The sequence below is a fragment of the Xiphophorus hellerii genome, chromosome 16 (genome assembly GCF_003331165.1).
Source record: "Xiphophorus hellerii strain 12219 chromosome 16, Xiphophorus_hellerii-4.1, whole genome shotgun sequence".
NCBI classification, from domain to species: Eukaryota; Metazoa; Chordata; class Actinopteri; order Cyprinodontiformes; family Poeciliidae; genus Xiphophorus; species Xiphophorus hellerii.
This window is the reverse complement of record NC_045687.1, coordinates 346,396-363,574: the sequence shown is the minus strand read 5'-3', so window position 1 is coordinate 363,574 and position 17,179 is coordinate 346,396. Positions and strand designations below refer to the sequence as shown.

General features: G+C 46.5%; 1 protein-coding gene across 5 annotated transcripts in view; it reads left to right on the top strand.

Annotated features, from left to right (window-relative positions):
• The first annotated feature begins 1,782 nt into the window (after positions 1-1,782).
• The window catches only part of caskin2 (CASK interacting protein 2), a 30,416-nt gene continuing 15,019 nt past the window's right edge, over positions 1,783-17,179 (top strand). For 2 of the 5 annotated variants that reach the window (XM_032586473.1, XM_032586472.1), the window contains exons 1-5: positions 1,816-2,126; positions 5,619-5,828; positions 13,808-13,859; positions 16,861-16,958; positions 17,033-17,178. In XM_032586473.1, the coding sequence (XP_032442364.1) occupies positions 5,735-5,828; positions 13,808-13,859; positions 16,861-16,958; positions 17,033-17,178 (390 nt within the window). In that variant the 5' untranslated portion in view covers positions 1,816-2,126; positions 5,619-5,734. Of the gene's footprint in view, positions 2,127-5,618; positions 5,829-13,807; positions 13,860-16,860; positions 16,959-17,032; position 17,179 lie in introns of all 5 variants that reach the window. The other 3 variants (XM_032586470.1, XM_032586471.1, XM_032586469.1) reach the window with 3 other exon arrangements.

Below are 17,179 nucleotides of genomic sequence, written 5' to 3'. Positions count from 1 at the left end.
TGTTTTATTATAATTTTCTGTTGTAATATTCATCCACATCTCAACTAATTCTGGTGGTTTTCTATTTTTATTCGTAGTCCGCACCACTAGCTAAAAAGTTAGCTTGGCTAACCCTAAAGCAATAATCATAAACATTAATCCCACTAATGCTACAGCGCTACTTAGCAGAAGCTAATGCTAAAGCACTAACATCGGTTGTGTTGAAATGAAATGTGAGGAGACTCTCAAAACAATCCATATATTTGAATTTGTGCGTATTATTTAAAAAGAAAACATGAGGAACTGCAGTGTAAACAGTATTCACTACTTCAAATTAAGAGCATTAATATATATAAATGTCTAGTTAGCTAAAGAAAAGCAGTTAATAATCTAAACTTCAACACAGATATTGAACTTTATTCAGTTGAAAGTTTACAAGACAGCAAAGAAAATTGTTGCTTTAGATTTTATCTGGGAAATGAATTTAGGTGAAGCTAAGTGCGCTAAACTTTATGAAGCTGATTGAAGAATTAGCTCTGCTGTTAGCGCTTTAGCGGACGTGTTTCCACCAGTGCTTGTTCACATTGTAATAAATTAAAGTCATCATTCTGTTACGGTCAGATTTCTCAGCAGCAGAAACGATTAAAAGAGAAAAATTAAAACCTGATCAAACATTAACATTTCTAAACCTCATATGGATTTTTATTCTGCGCAGCAGCAGGTTGGTTTTTTCTCCAACCTGCTCTGGCTGAGGAGGAAACATTGATTCAAACTGGTCACTCTGGATTGATCCCAGCGTTCAGTACTGGGATAGCTGCAGCAGCTGGACCCTCCTCTTCCTCAGCCAGACCTTCATGATCATGGACTGGACCCTCAGCATGATACCTCCTCCACCATCAGAGCAGTGGATGAGTTCAGGATCTTCTGCTTTGCTGATGAAGCAACATGAAATCCTCCAGTTCAGTGATTTGGTCTCTAACTGGGATTTGTTGCTGAACTAATTTTTCCAGACTGGGATGAGACGTTCAGGAAAACCTGGAATAACTTTTAATTTTCCTCTGACGGTCTCATTAAAACCTGCAGGGAAAGTGACTGGAAGCGGAGGGAAGGAGTCTGACGGACCTTCGAAGCTCCGCGGAGCCGCGACAACACAACCGGAAGAGGACCGATTGGGGTTTCAATATAAAAGCCTAGTTGTTACATGTTTGGTACGAGAACATAAAATTGGGACTGGGCAATAAATCAGTTTCATCAATTATTTTATGTTTATGAAGATTTACGTTTTGTAAAACTGACATATATTTTTAAATGGTTAGACCCTCTGGGCTTCCGTAGTTCAGTGATGTCAGTCAAACTCCTCAACCATTTTCTTTTGCAGTTGTTATTTACTTCGATGTTTAATTCAGGTCGACTCCCAGAAGGAATGATTGAAATAAAAGCAAGTTATTTAAAATATTTTCTGACATTTGTAAATATTTTTTAAAAATTATGAAAATCAGATTTCATTTTCATGTTCCATCACAATAAAATCTTTCTCACTATGTGTAGATGAAGACTTTGTGTTGCTTTAAACTGTATTTTAATCTAAATAAAAACCTTCACTATTGAATAAATGTAAGAACAGAAACCAACTGATTTGAGCTGTTCTTTATTTTATTGTACGGTGGGAATAAAAGTGTAAAAGTATTTCTCTCTTAACTCCAATGAATGATTTTTAAATACTCATTTTTATTTTCATATGTTTATTTTCATTTAGTGACAAATAAAACAGTGTTGAATTTTAAAAGCTGAGGTTTTATTTTGAAGGCCTGATCCGGATGCTTCCTGCTGCCTTCAGGCTAACTTGACAGCGTGAGTAAAATTCAGGAGAGTCCAGAATGTGGCATTCAGGGAGAGGAGGGAAAGCTGGAGCAGCGGGACCACCCGAACCCGTTTAAAGGAGCCGAACTGGACCTTCAGCCCGGAACCGTGAAGAACCCACAGCCGGTGCCTTCTGGGTCCAGGTAAAGCGCAGGAAAACCGGAACTTTTCTGGAGCATTCCCATTTTCTGGACGCTGGGAATTCGGGCTCCACTTTTCCAGCTCCTGTCGGACTTTCCCCGCAGCTCTTCCCGGGAGTTTGGTGGATTTAAAGTTTTAGCCTGAAGGTGAGTCTTCTTCCAGGTTCCGACCGGGGGTTCTGGCTCTGATTTCAGGGGGGAAAAGGTTCTTTCTGGATCGGGTCTAAGTTCGGTCCGAAGGTCGGTTCTGGAGCCTCCATGTTGTGTTCAGGTACCTGAACCGAATCGTGATTTACAGCATCTCTGCTGCGTTTGGGTCCACAGAAAGTGAAAGTTTTATTTTCTGAAAGAACAAAAGAGACGCAGAGGGTTCTGGTTCTGGTTCCGGTCCCGGTAGAGGGTTCTGGATGACCCACAGAGCCCGGAGGACTGACGGAACCTCTCCGTTACATAACAGACTGGATCCGGGATGAAGCTCCGACCTCCTCTTCATCGCGGAGCTGGAGCAGCTCCTGTTGCCGCAGGGCTTGTTGTGGCGTAATTAAAGCCTCCTGTCACCTCACCTGTCACAGGTGTGTTTGTGTAAACTACGGAGGGCCTGAAGGTTAAAAAAAAATCACATTTCACGAGGCTTTAAATTCTCTCGAGACCAGTTTTTCTTCTACAGACAATAAGTTTGATCACTAATTCATTTAAAAAATGAAATTTATATGAATTAAGACTCATCTAGAGTGAGTATTCAAGGAGATTGGTGGAACGTTGAGTGGAAGGAAAAACTGGTAAAGTGGAAATCAAACAGCGTGGTTCCTGATTCCGCTCCGGACGGAGAAGTTCTGCCTTCAGGTTCTGAGTCCAGATCAGGTTCATCTCCTCCAAACTGCTGAAAGGACTTTGCTTCACAATCCAGTAGAGTTTTCGGTTTTGAATGTTTTCCTTCCACTCAGTTTTCTCTCTGTTCAGTCTGTGACAGAACCTTCTGGATAGAAAAACATTTTTAAATGAATGTTCTGATGTGAAATCGTTTTGGAAACATAAATATTGATCAGCGAGTCGACACCAAACAAGTTAAATAAATCAACTTTTTGATAGATTTAACAAATAATGACAATCAGAGTTTGTAGTACTAAAGAAGCAGACTTGGTTCTGATCCAGAACCGGTCTGGACCCAGATCAAAGAGAGCTGGATGGATTTCAAAATAAAAGCCTCCTGACTCCAGCCCATTAAAGGCCACTAGTTCCACGAAAGTTTTAAAATACATAAATTAAATGGAGGATGGATAAAAACAAAAGAGATTTTCTTGTGCAGGGTTTTTGTTCAAACCTTTCTAAACGGTTTGTAACGTTTTTGGCTCTATTCGGGTTTGATTAAGATGAACTGAAGCAGAAACGTTTTGTTGGCATCCTTGCTGATCTGATCTGGGATCATTAAAAACGCTTCACAAGCAGCCTGAAGAGGAGACATGGGTCCCCCCTCCCATGGGCCCACCACCTGTGGGAGGGGCCTAAGAGGTCGGGTGCATTGTGGGATGGGTGGTGGCCGAGAGGGGGGGCCCTGGCGGTCCGATCCCAGGTTGCAGAAGCTGGCTCTTGGGACGTGGAATGTCACCTCTCTGGTGGGGAAGGCGGTTAGAGGTTCCGGCTAGAAATAGTCGGTCTCACCTCGACGCATGGCTCTGGTTCTGGAACCAGCCTCCTTGAGAGGGGCTGGACATACTTCCACTCTGGAGTTGCCCACGGTGAGAGGGGCTGGGTTCAGGAAGAACAGGGTGGTTCTGGTTCTGGTCGCGAAACACTGGACCAGCTCTACACCCTCGGCAGGGTCCTGGAGGGTTCTGGAAGTTCGCCCAACTGGTCTACATGTGTTTTGTGGACTTGGAGAAGGCTTTCGACCGTGTCCCTCGGGGAGCCCTGTGGGGGGTTCTCCAGGAGTATGGGGTACTGGGCCCTTTGATACGGGCTGTCAGTCCCTGTATGACCGGTGTCAGAGTCTGGTCCGCATTGCCGGCAGTAAGTCGGGCTCGTTTCCGGTGAGAGTTGGACTCCGCCAGGGCTGCCCTTTGTCACCGATTCTGTTCATCACTTTCATGGACAGAATTTCTAGACCAGCCAAGGTGTTGAGGGGATCCGATTTGGCGGCCTTAGGATCTCATCTCTGCTTTTTGCAGACGATGTGGTCCTTTTGGCTTCATCAGGTCGTGATCTGCAGCTCTTGCTGGAGCGGTTTGCAGCCGAGTGTGAAGCGGCCGGGATGAGGATCAGTGCCTCCAAATCTGAGGCCATGGTCTGGAGCCGGAAAAGGGTAGAGTGCCTTCTCCGGGTCAGGGGGGGTGTCCTGCCCCAAGTGGAGGAGTTCAAGTATCTCAGGATCTTGTTCACGAATGAGGGAAGAAGGGAGCGGGAGATCGACAGGCGGATTGGTGCAGCGTCTGCCATGAAGCGGCGTTGTACCGGTCCGTCGTGGTGAAGAAAGAGCTGAGCCAAAAAGCGAAGCTCTCGATTTACAGGTCGATCTACGTTCCCACCCTCATCTATGGTCATGAGCTTTGGGTCATGACCGAAAGAACGAGATCGCGGATACAAGCAGCCGAAATGGGTTTTCTCCGTAGGGTGTCTGGGCTCTCCCTTAGAGAGAGAAGCTCAGTCATCCAGGAGAGACTCAGAGTAGAGCCGCTGCTCCTTCACATCGAGAGGAGCCAGTTGAGGGGCATCTGGTCAGGACTCCTCCTGGACGCCTCCCTGGTGAGGAGTTCATGTCCCAGTGGGAGGAGGCCCAGGGGAAAACCCAGGACATGCTGGATGGACTATGTTCCTCTACTGGCCTGGAAACGCCTTGGGATTCCCCTGGAGGAGCTGGAAGAAGAGGCTGGAGAGGGAAGTCTGGGTCTCCCTTCTGAAGCTGCTGACCCCGCCACCCAACCCCGGATAGAAGGAAGAAAATGGATGAATGGATGGAACTAGCAAAGAGCTCCAAACATTAATCTGATTAATGAAATAATCAGCTAATATAGAAATCGATTAATCATTAACTGGTAAATGCAGATTCAGTAAAAGACAATCAGCTGAGAGGAAAACAGATAAATAAAATCTAAACATTTTGCTTTAAAAAAGAAAAGTTTCTTTATCCGTAAATCTGTCGCTCTGAATGATGAAACGCTTCCTAACAGAAAGCTGCTGGTGACTTTCAGGCAATAAATATTGATTTTCTGATTTAAAATAAGAAACAAATGATCTGTTCATGTGCATTTTTAATGTGTAATATTGTTTTAAACAGGTTTAAATAGCCAAAATTTTCATTTATTTTATCCAAATGATCAATTAATCGTCATAACTGATGAATCTTCAGAGTAGTCGATTAATCGTCAGCAACTGATTAACCAATAATCGATTAATTTTAACTGTCACTTTTAGCGGTGATTCCACCTGGATCTTCTGGGTCTTTTGGGTTCAGGAGGATTTAAAGATGGCGGCACAAACAGAAACTTCCTGTTCAGCTGGATGTTTAAATCTCTTCAATCCAGGTCCAGATGTGATCAGAACCAGAACTTTTCCCGGAGTGTTTAAACTCCGGAGACGAGGATGAAGATCAGACTGATGATTTGATCTTCCTCCTCCTCCTCACTGCTGCCTGTCCTCTCTCAGGTCCTCAGGTCCTCCTGGAGAGGAAGAGGAGACTGCTGCTCAGGATGAAGCTCTGAGGAAGAGGAGGAGGGATCCCAGTGAAGCCGGTCCGGTCTGGTCCGAAGAGGAAGAGGAGGATGGGAAAGGAGCAGGAGCTTCTCCAGGCGGTGAAGAGCGGAGACCTGCTGTCCACCCAGAAGCTGCTGACCCGGCTGAGGACCAGCAGGAACAGTGAGTCCAGATGGGTCGGGTTCTGGGTTCTGGTTCTGGTTCCGGGGTTTGGTTTTAAATGATGTGAAGTTCTAATTGGACTTCCTGTCGTAGTTTTGGTTCTGGAACCAGAAAACGTCTTCCAGTTGGGAAGGATCTGTCCAGGATCGGGTTCTCCAGGGTATTCCAGGGTTCTCCAGGGTATTGTAGGGTATTCCAGGGTATTCCAGGGTTCTCCAGGGTATTGTAGGGTATTCCAGGGTATTCCAGGGTTCTCCAGGGTATTGTAGGGTTCTCCAGGGTATTCCAAGGTTCTCCAGGGTATTCCAGGGTATTGTAGGCAGCGTTTTGTCTCCCAGGTGTTTTTATCCAGGTCATCAGTTGTTTCCAGTCGGCTCTCTGCAGAAACTGGTTCTGTAAACCCAAAGCCACCGTGGAGAGCATCTGTGTTCTGGGTCGGGTTCTGGTTCTGTACCGGGTCCGTTACAGGCAGATAAAAGTCTGGCTTCAGAATCTGAAACAAGTTCGTTAAAAGGTTAAAGGTCGGTCTGGGGAAAGGGAGGGGGGGAGGAGGAGGGGCCAGAGGGGGGCTTTCTGGTCTATTTAGAATCAATATCAATGGAGCAAACTAAATATTTAGCTTGAAACACTTAGTTATCCAGCTAAAGGTTTAGTTTACAGACTAAAGGTTTAGTTTACAGACTAAAGGTTTAGTTTACAGACTAAAGGTTTAGTTTACAGACTAAAGGTTTAGTTTACAGACTAAAGGTTTAGTTTACAGACTAAAGGTTTAGCTCCAGTTCAATCTTTAGCTGGTTAGCAGCTAGCTTGATACATAATTAGTTTGAAACTGTGACTCTGTTTCACCTGCAGCAAGGAAAACCCAGCCGAGAAAACATCTGATGATCGGAGAAGATCTTTGTTGTTTTTCTGAACAAATAAATAAATTCAATAATTTAACTTCAGTTTTCAGATCATTAATTTTCTCTGTCATTTTTAAAGCCAAATAAAAACACAACTGAAAATAACCCAGAAATCCACTTTATTAAGATTTATAAAAATAAATTTGTCGTTTCCTCCGGTACAGAACCAGAACCAGAACTCTGCTGGGTCTCTGTGTGTTAGCGGCTCTCAGGGCGGCGGGCCCCGGGCCCCTCAAGGCCCCCGGTGAGCCGGAGGGAGCTGAAGATGTGCAGGAAGCAGAAACTGGGTCACAGCAGGATGTGACTGAGCTGCTCTCTGATCCGGTTTGATCAGAACCGACCGGGTTCTATCAGAACCGGAAACCAGGCAGCAGTTTGTTGGAAACAAACGAGTTCATTCATTCATGCTCATGTTTTCATTTTGTTATTCAGTCATTAGAAATGTCACACTTTAATGTTCAAACTAAACTTTAAAGCTTAATATTTATTTAGAAAGTAAAAAATGTTGATAATGAGTCAAAACCATTATTTTAATTTAAATATTTACCCCTTATGAAGCCAAAAAATGAGTTAGCAAAAAATATATCTAGATTTTAAATATTGAACATGTAGCTTCAAACCACATAACTGATTAGCTAAATAAATGTTTGCTGTTGTTGTTTAGTTGCTGCAACAACTAAATATTTCATTAGCAAACCAGAAAATGATGGTGTGTGTGTTACTGTGTATGTGTGTGTGTGTGTGAGACGGCTGCCTTTATCTGCTGCATTATGCTACATGTTCCTCAGAGCCGGTTCTGTCGGGTCCAACCCGTCTCTTTATTCTGCTGCAGCAGAACTTCCTGCCGGGTCGGTCTGCCCATCAGGTTCTGCTACCGGATGGCAGCTCGGTTTCGGTTCTGTTGGTTCTGTTTATTTGGTGGTCGCTAACAATATTTTTTAACTAAATATTTAGTTTTGAACTCAAAGATCAATTCTTATTTACTATGTTTCCGAATCCATTAAAAATGTCCTATTATTCGTTTTACAAAATAAAACCAATCTGCTTTCTGTCGGCCTCCATCTTGCTTTACAAAAACATTTTGACCCATTTTGGTTTTTCTGAATCTGACACGAGCTTCACCGGGTTCAAAGGTCACAAAATTTAGACGGAGAAGTTCAGGAACAGTGCTAGTGGGCGGAGCCAATCAGCTCTGCTGTAAACATTTTTACAATTCTTCACTAAAAAACTCCAAAAACCTCTGATGGAAATGTGAACACCGCCACCTGTCTGCAGAAAGGTGGTGCTGTCTCCCTGTAATGCTCTGTTGAAACAAAATGGAGGACGGAGGGAGGCAGCGGAAAACGCTTTAATGTTTTTATTTCAGTCTGGAATAAATCCGGACGATCCTTTGATCCCCGATAAACTGAAGCAGAAATGATTATTAATGATCGATCTGGATGTTCCCTCCAGCAGCCGCCGCTGTCTCATCCTGAGCAAAGCACACGGTGACAGTGGGAACAAAAGGCCCCTCTGACGTGAATAAAGCAGCGACCTTTGACCCCCAGCTCTTCCGCCATCAGTAGGAACAACTGATGTTCTGTTGGTTCTAGTTCTGATCTGTAACACGGAGGTGAATCCGGGCGTTCTGATCCGGTTCTGACCGGTTGCAGCGACTGAACCGAGGAGGAAGTGACCATTGAAGCTCCAGTTTCCACTTCCTGTTTCTGGAAAAGCGCGGCGTGGGAAGCTGAGCTCGTCTGGAGTCGGATTCCCGCCTCGGAGCCGGAAAGGAAAAACATTCCTGCAGGATGACATCATCGGCCGAGTGAGGAGCCGGGACGAAGGCTGGGTGGGTCGGGGGAGGGGCTTCATCGTCTTCATCATCAGACTCATCGTCATCTTCATCAGATTCATCATCATCTTCTTCAGCTCCCTCCTGATAGTTTGTTTCTCACGTCATTAAAAGTTTATTTAGTTGTAAAAATTCCACTTTTCCTGCAGTTCCTCATTAAATCTGCATCTTTAACACATTTCTGTGGCAGCAACGATTTTAATGAATAAATTAAAGCAAAAAGATCATCTGAGACGAGGATGATGAGGAGGAGGAAGATCGGCTCCATATAAATAAAAATGAACCAGAAGGAGAAAATTAGTGCTGGGACTTGATTCAAATTTTTAATTGAGGGTCAGAAAGTAATTATTCACAAACTATGAAATAAATGAACAATCAATTCATTTCAAAACCTTTTTGTTGGTGAATATTTTAATAATAGATGTGAGCTGAACATATTTCTATAGTTTTAATTGGACTGACGTTTTATTCTAACGTTTCAGTTTTTCCGTTTCTTTCAGCATAAAACTGTTGATGGAAAAACAGCTAATTTCATAAAAGACGTTTTAAGAGTTTGGTCAGAACTAGTCAGAGGGAAACAGATTTAGTCACCGTGTTTTTAAATATTGCATTAGAAAAAGTCGATGATGTTTTTACGTTAACTTGAGGTGGTCGATAATGTGCTAAAGATGGAAACGTTAGCTGAATAACTTCGAATGCTGCCATCTGCTGGTGGGTCTGAGACTCACCAGCGACACCACAGTCTCTCTGCTCCATGATAGCTACCGACCGCTACTTCCTGTTTACCATGTGTAGCATCAACATCTGATGACATCACGCTAGCCTGGTTGATTCGCTCCAAACAGGAAGTGGAAACACACTTAATTCATTCATTCATTTCCCTTTTTTACTTTTTTGCGACATTTTAAACGTGAGCTGAAAGCTAGCGTAACGTTCGGATGGAAGCTCTGCGGAGCGGAGGAATGCTGACGTTTCCCTCTCCTGAACGCAGCGGTACCAGGAACGTCGGATCGATCCTGACCTCGGGTTCTGATCCGGATCTGTAGGAAGATCACCAAACCTTCAGAACAAACCCAAACCAGCGAACAGAACCACAACTTTGGATCCAGAGCTTCTTTCCTCCACCATTCACAGCTTGCTGAGAGCTAGCGCCGCAGAATTTAGCGAGCAAACACCATCAGTTGAAGACGACCTCTGACCTATGACTCCACGGCTGGACTCGGCCTGAAGCTGAACCAACATGGAGTCCAAACATCTCAACCAGAACCAGACAGGAGACGATTCTCAGCACAACACCTGCACATCGTTCACAGCAGCCCGATTCGACGAAACCTGATTCGACGAAACCCGATCCGACGAAACCCGATCCGACGAAACCCGATCCGACGAAACCCGATCCGGTGCTCCTACATGTTCGGAACTGAAGCCGGGAGTTTTTGAAGCATCTGAGCGAGTTTTCCATCATTGACATCAGAGTTCAGCAGCTGAAGAATCCAGACGGTAAAACTAAACGCAATGATAATGAACTGACGGTACCAGGAGTCAGTGAACGCATCACAGTCGCATTTAATTAGCAGAATGAACGAAAACACAGAAAACAGATTCATCAAATAATGGTGACGGAACATCAGCAGCGGAGAGGTTTTATTCACATCTGGTTCTGGTTCTGGTTCTGCTGACATCAGCTCAGGATGAATCCTGACGTTAGTTAGGAAACCTGAACATTTGGACCGTGTTTGGAGTTGCTCCCAGCGCCCCCTGCTGGAGCATTATTGATCGCTGGGTCATTCAGCGATCAATAAGAGGGAACATGGCGGTTCATTTTTCAGTCACTGTTATTAATTTATAAATGTTACAGATTCAAACCGAATATTTAATGAGCTCAAAACTGTTAAATTTCTACCTAAGTATTTGGCTAGCAAGCTAAATCTTTAGCTCCCCACCGTTGTCTTCCTGACAGCCGTGACCCCTCGGTGACCTTTATGTTGTTTACATTCCTGCGGTGCGTTCGGGCGTTGGATCTGTTCGGTTCTGATCCAGCCTCCTTCCTGCTGTTTCCCTCCTGGTCTCTAACCGGGTCAGAACTTGGTTCTGTCAGGGCGAGAAGCTGAAGCGAATCGGGACGTTTTGGACCGGTCAGAACCAGCTGGGAGTCCGGATCCATTGATCCAGGTCCGTGTTCAAGGAGTTCCCGTCAGGAAGCGAGTTCAGGACGTCTGAGCGCGGGGCGTCGCTCTGTAACCCGACCGTGACTCTGGACACGAGGGAGCAGAACCCCCCTCCCCCACCTATTTCCTTTCCCAAACTGATTGTTCCTCAGAGCGGGGCGGGGGCAGTAGGGGTGCAGGGGGGCCATTGTTCTGCAGCGGCTCACAGGCGGAGCTGTCTGGATCTGAACACTTCATTCTCTCTGTCCTGGAATATCGGCCCGGTTCTGGTCCAGAACATCATGTGCCTCCAGATCCGACCAAGCTGATCCATCAGAACCATCACTCAGTCTGTTCAGTGGAGAGTGAAGATGGTTCTGACCTGGTAGAACATCCAGAACCTTCTGGATCTCCCATTTTTGGAGGACTTCCTGGTTTCTGACCAATCAGAGAGCAGAGACACGCCCACTCTCTCTTCTCTGATTGGTTCTGGAGAAAGTGGACCTGGAGGTTCTGTTCAACCCGTCAGCTCTCCCAGAAAAGGTGGGAGTCACCATGGCAACCAGTGGCTGAGCACTGCCACTCAGCAGCTTCCTGTTTCAGACTGAAGGACGATAGAGAACCGGTACCTGGTTCTGTTGGACCAGAACCGGCCCGTCTGCAGTCCAACAGGGAGGCGATACCACCAGTTGTTCTGGCGCTGCTCCAGAGTGGAGGACGGGCTCAGATAAGACGGCGCCGGTCCGGCTGAGTGTTCCTGTGCCAGGTTCTGAAGCCCCAACCCGGAAGGGGAGGAGGCGGTACAGCTGCGTCTCCAATCGGACCTCAGAGTGACTCCATCAAACAGCAGCGAGGGACGGGCAGAACCACAGCAGGTCATGAACCCTCTGCTGTCAGAGATCAGAACCGGGCCAGCAGAACCGGTGGGCCCTTGAGCAAAGCCCAAATGTTGGTTCTGGTTCTGGTCCCTGGTTCTGGTTCCTGGTTCTGGTCCCTGGTTCTGGTCCTTGGTTCTGGTTCTGGCCCCTGGTTGTGGTTCTGGTTCTTCCGGGCCGTACTGGTGACTTTTGGACCAGGAACTCCTCAGAGCAAAGTTCAACCCTCACTGCTGTAGAGGAAGTTCTGACCCGTTTAGCCAGAACCGGTCCAGCAGGAAGCTGACTCGCCCGACCCGAAGCAGCGTTATTGTTGAGACGTTTGATCAGAACTTCCTGTCCGGTCCGGGCCGGGCCATCATGTTCTGCTCCTTCTGTGTGAACCTTCAGCTGCTGGTTCTGACCGTGCTTTGATTGGACCGCGGCCCGAACCCTGGAAAAGCAAACCCACGGTGTTGGGTCTGCAGTGGAACCGCACCACTCCGCTTCTTTGTCTCCGGTCCAACCCAGAAACAAAAAAGTTCTGCAGACCTGTAATCAGAGCCGTCTAATTTTAGGCTGCAGAGGTTTTACTACAGATTCTGTTTCAGCCCAAACGGGCCGGCACCAGAACCTCCTCCTGCCTGCGGTGCATTCTTGTGGCAGCAGAGCTGCAGCAGAAATAACTGCAGCCGTGGGCCGGGTCCAGAGGTTCTGGTTCTGGAAACACACCGACCCACACAACAAGCCTCAGTGACAGTTCTGGTTTCTGTTCTCTGGTCCCTGGTTCAGGTTCTGGTCCTGGTTCAGGTTCACACTGACCCACAGAACAAGCCTCAGTGACAGTTCTGGTTTCTGTTCTCTGGTCCCTGGTTCAGGTTCTGGTCCTGGTTCAGGTTCACACTGACCCACAGAACAAGCCTCAGTCCAAACAGGAAGTAGAATCAGAGTCCTCTGGAGAAACATGGGTACTAGCATTAGCATTAACATGCTAACCCCTCAGACTGCATGTCTCTCAGATTTCCCATCAGCCACTTGGATTTCAGGATGATGGCCATTTTTCAAGATGGCCGCTGTCTTTGAGCCTTTCGAACCAATAATGTCCTCCATTTTCATGACTTGCTGAACTTTGTGTCAGATGTTTTCAGGTCGACTCTGATTGGATATAAAGTCAAAAACAACCACAAAGTGACTTCCTGTTAGCGAGTCTCAGCAGCTGCAAGGCGATGAAGATGAGCGGCTGACTGATGAAGAGTCTGAGCTCAGAGTGAAGCTCTGGATGGGTTTTAGTAAAATATGGATTTATTTCAGCAGTATCTGCTCTCAGCCCCTCCCCCTCCTGTTTCTGCTGCGCCTCGTTTCTGGCTTCGTGTTTTTCTGCTGATTTATTCCCAGGAATCCTAAAATCCAGGTCATTATCAAAGCAGCAAGCTGAGTGATCCCAGCGGGAATCCCGCCGACTCTTCCAGCGCTCCGACTGTTGGAGGCGTGATCACGTCTGCAGGAAGACCCGGTGCTTTAACTATGCCGCTCCGCAGGAGACAGACAGGAGGACAGAAGGGCTAACGTTAGCGCCACTGACCTGTTAGCTTCACTGTTAGCTTCAGTGATTAATCACAAAGTCCTGAGGAGGAACAATTGTATTTTGTTTCTGGTACATCCATACGTCTGACGCACAGAAACATCCAGTAACGACCCGGTTTCTTGTCCACCTGTAAATCTGACGCTCTAGCTACATCCGCTAACAGCTATGAAGCCGCTTCTCTCGGCCTACTGGGGATTGATTTCTGCTTCTAAGCGATCTGATTGGACGCTGGAAATGATTGTTGTTGTGTTCAAGTTGTGCTAGGAGGAGTTAGCCTATCAGCAAAGCTATGCTAGCCTAAAATAGCATCTCAATGCCAAATATGCAGCAGCTAATGCTAAAGTCAGCGTTCACATTTCCACAGAAGCTCCATGAATGGTCAGAGGAACTCTGGAAAAATGAACTTTCCTCCAATCTGATGAAGAACCTGAAGATTAAAAACTATAAATCTTTGTTTTTCAGCTTGTATGTCTATTTATTCAGTAATTTAGCAGAAAGGGTTTTTGAATAGAAAATGTTGCTTGTTTTTGTCAGTAGTTTTGGATTATTTGTGATGACAGGACCTGGAATAAACCTGACTGAGTCGTGTGAATAGGTTTTAGTTTCCGGCTCCCTCTGATGTCCTGCTGATCCAGATCCGTGTTTTGTGTCTTCCAGAGCTGCTGGGCTCCACCAAGAGGCTGAACGTCAACTACCAGGACTCGGACGGGTCAGTGACCAACAGACCGAGACAGGAAGTTCCTGTCTGGCTTCCTGCAGCTGCTCTTCCTCTAAACGCTTTTACTTTTTTCTCATAATTAAAACTTCACTTGGAAATGTATTTCTTCAAGTGAAAAAAGAGATTTTATGATTAAACACAAACCTTAAGATTTTATTAAACTGAATAACAATTTTAATTAATTTGATTAATTTGAACTGTGTTTAAGACATAGATTTTAATAATTAAATTAAAATGATCCAAAAGTCCATTTAATTATTTTGAAACATATTTAGGTTGCAGAGTCAGTAATGTTGTTTATTCAGTGTTTTCCAGGTTTATTCCAGATCAGATTTATTCTGGATTGCAGCCCTTTTTCTCCTGAAGCTTCAGGTTTATAGAGGATCCTGCTCACAAATTGTCCTGGCCGTCATAATCTGTGACTTTAGCTATTTGAGGGTTAAGTTTTATTTGAAGTGTTATATGATTAGATTAAAGAGGTGGCAGAAACATTAAAATCATGTTAAAAACGACCAGAGCACTTGTTGTTTAACGATTTATTAAACGGCCGCAGTTGGTTTACGTATTTTAACGACAGCACAACGCAGTCAGTGCGACGGTCCGCCAAAAGGTTTTCAGAGTCAATTACGAAGTAATACAGTATATTTTCTCCGTCAATGCGATGGTAGTAAAGGAGCCGTGAAGTTTACAATCCCAGCTGTATCAGTTTTTACGCAGTTAACCAAATACTCTTCATCTCGCTGATCTTCAACACGTACCTGCGCTCTATCGCCCCCTGCAGTCAGAAAATGTTGGGTCACAGATTTTGCTGTAACACCTGAAGTTCCTCGGCAGAAAAGCGGGTTTTACGGTGTCTGCAGATCCATGAAGCTGTGAAACGCTGCAGTTAGACTCCATTAAGAGTCGGCTCCTTGGTTGGCCCTTCAGAGGGCCGAGGGGGGAGGTCAGAGGTCAGGGGACAGGACTCCAACCATCAACATGAGAGTGTGAGCAAAGAGGACAGACGTCTCATTGCTGCTCTGATCCTGCAAGACTAGGCTCCTCCCCTTATATTAGGCTCCTCCCCTTTCGGTTGGGCTCCTCCCCTTCTGTTCGCCCCTACCCTCTGCTGCGCCCCTCTCCTCCACATGCAGATGCAGACTAGGGGCCGTTGTTTCAAGAGCGAATCAGAGCTGTGGTTGTTGGTTGTCAACCTGGTCGTCATGGAGACCATTTGTCTTTCCTGGCACTTCTGTGAGACATTCAGTGGGAACAATGGGAGGCGGAAGACTGTTGGCGACCATGTGGCGGCTGCATGTTTAGACTGGTTTCCATGGAGACCCATGGTTGGATTGGTTTCCATGGAGAGCTGAGCTGGAACGGGGCCAGCAGCTCTCCAGGATCCCAGCAGGTTTGATCCTGTCCGGTTCCCAGCCTGAGATCCAGACTCTGCAGGTGAACTGGATGAACAGTTAGATAAATAAATGATTCTGAAGCTTCGTGAGTTTCAGTAGAAACTCATCTACCGGCTGCCGGCTTCTTAACTGTCTGCCGGCTGAGGCCAAAGGTCAGGGGGCGGAGCTTGTTGGGGTGAACCTCAGGGAGGCCCCGCCCCTACAGTGGGAGCCTGTGATTGGTCAGAGGAAGGTTTCCAGCTCTGTGATTGGTGGAGGTCGGAGCAGGAACGTGACACAATCAGTGGGAATGTTGACTGATCGTCAGGGAGATCTTCCTCCTCCTCTCCCTCCTCTTCCTCGATGGCTAGCCAGCAGCTAAAGCTGATCTGCTCTCAGTCCCATTGACGGAGTCAAACTGGGACCAGCTGCTTGTCTCTGGTTCATAAAGCTGCTGTTTTGTTTTCATGATGAATCTGATGATTTTGCATCAGATCTCGGATCGCTTCCTGTTTCAGCTGGATGCAGCTTCCTGTTTCAGCTGGATGCAGCTTCCTGTTTCAGCTGGATGCAGCTTCCTGTTTCAGCTGGATGCAGCTTCCTGTTTCAGCTGGATGCAGCTTCCTGCTTCAGCTGGATGCAGCTTCCTGCTTCAGCTGGATGCAGCTTCCTGTTTCAGCTGGATGCAGCTTCCTGTTTCAGCTGGATGCAGCTTCCTGCTTCAGCTGGATGCAGCTTCCTGTTTCAGCTGGATGCAGCTTCCTGTTTCAGCTGGATGCAGCTTCCTGCTTCAGCTGGATGCAGCTTCCTGCTTCAGCTGGATGCAGCTTCCTGTTTCAGCTGGATGCAGCTTCCTGCTTCAGCTGGATGCAGCTTCCTGTTTCAGCTGGATGCAGCTTCCTGCTTCAGCTCAGCCATCAGAGCATTGACGCTTCACCGAGTCTCAACCTGAAACTCTGAGCTCTGTCCATTACTGCCGCTGCCCGCGGCGCTTTCTGGACTTGAACGCATCACCGGCGTTTCACAAGAGAGACCCTCCCCTCTCCCCCCCTCCTTTCATCTGGCTCTTTGCGGTCAGAACCGGCCTGCAGCCTGCAGGTCCGTTTCCTCTCAGTGCGACCCACTCAGCTGTGGGGAGGATGGAGACGGAGACATGCTGAGTCGTCTCAGTTCTGTTTGATTTGGTTCTGTACCGGTTCTGGTCCATCACATCATCTTTATTTGATGCCTCTTTTTATTAATTTCTTACAACTTGGATTCATATTAATGTTTATTTAAAGACGTAACTTTCAATTTTAGAAAAATAAAAACAAAATATTTTTTATCAGAAATCTCATGACCCCTCCGCAGTTTCTCCCGACCCTCTAGGGGTTGCCACCCCCGTGTTGAAGACCTCTGTTTTAAGTCAAATCTGGCAACTTTCGCTTGTTGTTGAGCAGGTATAAAAACTGCTTTTAAATTAGATAAAATGAAATAAAAATGATATTTTTGTGGTAAAAAGTTTAAATGATTTTAGCTTTAAGCAAAACTTTTATCTTCGTGTTTCATTATGAGCAACATTTATGGCTGAGAAAATGTCCACTTCTCCCAGCGTTTAATGAATGACCTTTGACCTGCAGCTTCTCGGCGCTGCACCATGCTGCCCTCACCGGAACCACGGAGCTGCTGGCGGCGCTGCTGGAGGCTCAGGCCGCCGTCGACATTAAAGACACCAACGGTGAGGTTCCGCCGGGCCCGTTCCGGCGGTTCTGGTTCTGTTCTGACCTCCTGCTGTGGTTGCTATGGTTGCAGGAATGCGACCGCTGCATTACGCCGCCTGGCAGGGGAAGGCCCAGTCCGTCCTGACGCTGCTTCGGTCCGGAGCTTCGGTCAACGGCGCCTCCATGGACGGACACATCCCGCTGCACCTGGCGGCCCAATACGGGCACTACGAGGTGG